We start from the raw sequence: 5065 nt of genomic DNA, 5'->3' as shown, positions 1-5065 counted from the left end.
AAGAACACAACAACCCTGGGACCAAAAAGATCAGAAAAAGTAGGAAAGGGCATGGCAAGTCTGTTCCACTTACAAACTACAAATCCCAAGAAGCATCGCTTGGTCACAGACGGATGTGAGGTGAGGCGCGAGCCGCGACCTTTGAAGGAAAAAAGGAAGTGTTTGGGCGTCGCAGAGCCTGAGAAAGGGAGCTAGGTAGGTACGGGCGTCGCCGGCGGCGGGTGGACTGCGGCCGGCCGGGGCCGCCGCGGGTCGCCCTCGCGGGACTCCGTGTTGTCGTAAGACGGAGGCCATTTTCGCGGGCCCCGGCGGCCCCGGCGCGTGTCGGAGAGTCGGGACGGGTGCGGGGCGGCCCTGAGACGGCGGCGGTGGCCAAATGGCCTCAGCCACCTGGTAATCGCATCTTTTCCCGGCGTCTCGTCTGCAGAGGGAGCACTATGTCCGCAGAAATCTCCGAGGCGGCCTCCGCGGAGGAGCAGAAGGTGAGTGTGTCGGCCGCGGGCGGGGGCAGCGGGCGTGGGGCGGCGGCCTGACCCCGCCGCGTGGGGCTGGGCGCGCCCGAGAATCCAGTCGGGCGGCGCTTGCTGCAAAGTGCTGTTTGTTCTGTCTGCTCGCTTGTGAAGTCAGAACATTCCAGTGTAGGCTTTCCGCGCTCACTCTTGTAATTAACACCACCATGTTGAGAGTTTGAATGTTCCCTAAGACATTTTTCCGAAACCGATCCTTTCAAATCCCCGAAAGTGTGCGTGCCTCGTTCAAATACATAGAGGAGCCCAGAACTCAGCTCTTGGGAGTGTAACCCCAGGCTTTTAAGAAGTTTTTCTTTTGCCTTGAACTCTGCAAGTGACTTGTATTGTGTGAGTGCCCCGGACTTTGTTGTTAACCTGGATTCAGATTTTCGTTCTAGTTATTTGTTGATGCTGTGACCTTATTCACTAAATTCTTAAGGCTTCCATTTACTCATCTGTACAACGGAAGTGATGATGTTTTGCTTCCTTCGTATTGTTGTGATCCTTAGATGAGTAGTGTTTGCGCAAAAATGTTAGGTTGTAGGATGCACAAATGGTACTTGACTACACAATCTAAAGGAACATTTTAAATGGAATTTTTTTCAGGTTTTTTTACATAGTTAACTAGCTGTCTCTTGAAAACAGTAATCTCTTAATATTGTGGTGTCTTTCGAATATAGAGAAAATGACTAGAAATTAATATGACTCAGATAATGAATATGAGGCTGTATAATTTATTTAGGCAAGCTCTTAACTTCTCCCACATTTATTTCTGCAGTTCTAAATTGTTATGAAGCGTTACCTACATGTTTACTTTAAAAACAAATATTACTGTAAATAGGACTTAGTGCTTGGATTTTATAAAAGTTTCTGCTTAGTGTTAAATCGTTGGTCCTAAAAAGGTTAGACGTTGGGTTAAAATTCTAAACTCCTTTCATAGATTCTTAACCGTCTTAATTTTTCCTGAATGGAATGGTTCTCTTAAGATAGTCCTTGTAAAGTAATTTTAAGAAAAACAAATGGTATAGAAAAGCAAATAGTCTAGATTATCACATTATGGGGGGAATAGTCCAGTGAAAAACCTTCCTGTGGGTAAATTTTTACACTTTGCAAAGAATAGGATTTGGAGATCAAAGTAGTTAATTTAAAGATTACAATTTTAATAGTAATATTAATAATACCTTATTTATTGTAATAGTCATTGTTGTTTTTGATTTAGGAATCCCCCAAAATAACAAACCATGTTTTTGGTGGCTTTACCTAAACTGATGTGTTGACTTCTCTGCACTAGTGTGCTTATGTAATTTTCCTTTGTAAAAATTAACTCATTGGAAAAAACATTAACTCTTTGCTGTCAAGTTATTACTGATGATGATGATTATATATTATTACCCTCCATTGCATTTCCAAGGCTGTAAATCACACAGGAGATTGCCCATCTTTTTCCTGCAGAACCAGTAGTAGATTCTGAGAGGCCTGGCCTTAAGGTTAAAAGAGCAGCTCTGCTATGCCACCAGAGCCTCATGTTTTGTAAGATTTGTTAATATGTTGCCCAGGTATGAAGTGTAAATTTCTAGAGTGCCAGTGCTTTTACTTGGTCAGTTTAGTGTCTTTTAACAGTTGTTGTTGTTGTTATGTGCCATCGAGTCGTTTCCGACTCATAGCGACCCTATGCACAACAGCTCTAAACCCTGCTCTATCATGCGCCAACCGCACCAGCTCTGACACACCCATCCCGATTACCCCAGTCACCGAATCAATCCATCTCATAGAGGGTCTTCCCCTCCTGCACTGTCCCTCCACCCTCCCAAGCATGATGTCCCTCTCCAAGGACCCGCCCCTCCTGGCAACATGTCCAAAGTATGTCAGACGAAGCCCCAGAATCCTTGCCTCCAAGGAGCAGCTTGGTTTAATCCTCTCCAAGATGGATCTGTTTGTTTTCCTGGCAGTCCAGGGTACATTCAGTACCCTTCTCCAGCACCACAGCTCAAAAGCATCCACTCTCCTTCTGTCCTCCCTAGTCATTGTCCAACTCTCTGATGCATAACAAGCGATTGCAAATACCATGACCTGTATCAGGCACACCTTAGTCTCCAGAGAGACACTGTTGCTCCTGAGTATGTTTGAGAGGTCCCTAATGGCAGACTTTCCCATCGCGATACGCTTTTTGATTTCCTGACTGCTGGTACCAAGAGTGTTAACTGTGGAGCCGAGCAAAGTGAAGCTGTGAACACTCTCAATCTCTTCATCATCCATCCTGACGCTGCCAATTGGTCCAGTGGCGAGAATCTTTGTCTTCTTGACGTTGAGCCTTAGTCCATACTGAAGGCTGCAGTCCTTGACCCTTCGCAGCAAGTGCATGAGGTCCTCCTCAGTTTCAGCAAGCAGGGTTGTGTCATCTAACGCAGATTGTTGATAGATCTTCCACCAATCCTGATGCCACAATTCTCCTCATAGAGCCCAGCCTCTCGGATAATCTGCTCTGCATACATGTTGAAAAGGTATGGAGACAGGATGCCTCCCTGGCGTACACCCTTCCCTATTTTGAACCATGCAGTGTTACCCTTCTCTGTTCTGACTACTGCCTCTTGGTCCAAGTATAGGTTTCATATTAGCACAATTAAATGTTCTGGGATTCCCATTCTTCTCAGAGTCAGCCACAGTTTGTTATGATCCACACAGTCAAATGCCTTTGCATAATCAATGAAACACAGATAGACATTCTTCTGGTATTCCCTGCTTTCAGCCAAGATCCATCTAACATCAGCAACGATATCCCTAGGACCACGACCCCTTCTAAACCCAGCCTGGACTTCAGGCAGTTCTCTGCTGATGTGCTGTTCTAATCGTTTTTGGATGATCTTCAGCAGAATCTTGCTTGCATGTGAAATCAATGACACTGTTCTGTAGTTTCCACACTCAGTTGGGTCACCTTTCTTTGGAATGGGAACAAATATAGATCTCTTCCAGTCAGTTGGCCAAGTGGTTGTTCTCCAGATTTCTTGGCACAACTTGGTGAGCACGTCCAGGGCAACATCTGTTATCTGAAATACTTCAATTGGTATACCATCTATTCCTGGGGCTTTATTTTTTGCTATTTCCTTCAAAGCAGCTTGAACTTCTTCCTTCATCACCATAGGCTCTTGCTCATGTTATTTCTTTAAATTCCTCTGTATCTGCCAATTCCTTTCTATATAATGACTCAGTATATTCCTTCCATCTTCTTTTAATACTTCCTGGATCATTTAATATTCTGCCCGAAGCATCCTTGATTACACCAACTCTAGGTTTGAATCTGTTCTTCAGTTCTTTTAACAGTACTAAGGATATTTTTAAGTGGGTTTTTTTTTTGTTTTGTTTTGCTTAATGAGTGTCTGCATTAAAAATTTATGTCCAGTCTTTTGGGTTTTATGGCTTTGGTCATTAATTCCAAAATGTGCTGGGAATAAAAAGTCTTTCTGAGTTGAAGATTGCTGTAAATGTGAGAGTGATGTTCTCATGGATGCTACCTAAACATTTTGAAAATCTCTAGTGTCATTGCTGTGTTCTTACAGGAAGAACACGTCAGTCAACTAAAAAACTTAGGTTATTGTGTATGCAGTCATTTGAACTTTCATCTAAAGAATTTAGTGAATATACTGTTACAAGAAGTCATTCCTGGAGTGGAAGTTTAAGAGCAAGGATTTTGTTCTCAGAACCTTCCAGGAAAAGAAGCTGTACGTGACAGTTGTACTTAACAACTTTAAATTGAAGTCCCACTTTCTACATCATAAAAGCCTGACAGCAGCATGGTATGGTCATAATCAAAGAAATCCTGACGCCTTGAGACTTAAGCCATTAGGGGCTTATCAGTGGGAGATGGGTGTTGAATGGTGTAGGCAAAAGTAGGAAGGGATGGTGGTGGAGTAGGAAAGGGTGGATAAACAACAACCAAAAAACCCAAACAAACAAAAACCAACCAAACGTGTAGCGGGATGGGTAGCAACATTGAATATGATCTTTTTTCCAACTGGTAAATGTCTTTGATCTGCTCTTTTCTGTAGAATGCTTGTCTGTCACATAACTATTATATATATGTAGATTATATATAGGTATATATAATATATATTATTATATATAAGGTCTTCGAAAACTATGTACAATAGAGCACACTTAGACTATCATTTGGATTAACAGACATGGCAAGTAAAACTGAAATCTTAGAAATGGAAACACAAGAGAAGGAGGAATAGCTGTAAGGAGACACTAGTGATTGGAACGTGGATTGTGAGAAGCATGAATGTAGGAAAATTGGACATTGTTAAGAAGGAAATGGAACGCATAAATATTGACATACTAGGTATTGGCGAAATGAGATGGCTTGGCATGTTTGAATCAGATGATCATATGATTTACTGTGCCGGGGATGAAAAGGTGAGAAGAAAAGATGGGGTTGATTTCATAATTAAAATAGTCATTTCTAGATCTATCCTGAAATACAATGTGGTGAGCAACAGGATAATATCCATATGCATACAAGGAAGTCCAGTGAATACCACTATCATTCAAATATATGC

At 42.5% G+C, this 5065-nt stretch overlaps 1 protein-coding gene across 1 annotated transcript in view; it reads left to right on the top strand.

The window, feature by feature from the left end:
• The first annotated feature begins 434 nt into the window (after window positions 1–434).
• The window catches only part of LOC102853954 (cAMP-regulated phosphoprotein 19-like), a 31423-nt gene continuing 26792 nt past the window's right edge, over window positions 435–5065 (top strand). Inside the window, exon 1 of the mRNA XM_006898240.1 lies at window positions 435–482. Coding sequence (XP_006898302.1) covers window positions 438–482 — 45 coding nt within the window. The 5' untranslated portion in view covers window positions 435–437. The remainder of the gene's footprint in view (window positions 483–5065) is intronic.

The sequence above is a fragment of the Elephantulus edwardii genome, unplaced genomic scaffold (assembly GCF_000299155.1).
Source record: "Elephantulus edwardii isolate Elephantulus edwardi_28Jun2011 unplaced genomic scaffold, EleEdw1.0 scaffold00225, whole genome shotgun sequence".
NCBI classification, from domain to species: domain Eukaryota; kingdom Metazoa; phylum Chordata; class Mammalia; order Macroscelidea; family Macroscelididae; genus Elephantulus; species Elephantulus edwardii.
The sequence above is the reverse complement of the archived record's forward strand: the minus strand, read 5'-3'. Positions and strand labels throughout refer to the sequence as shown.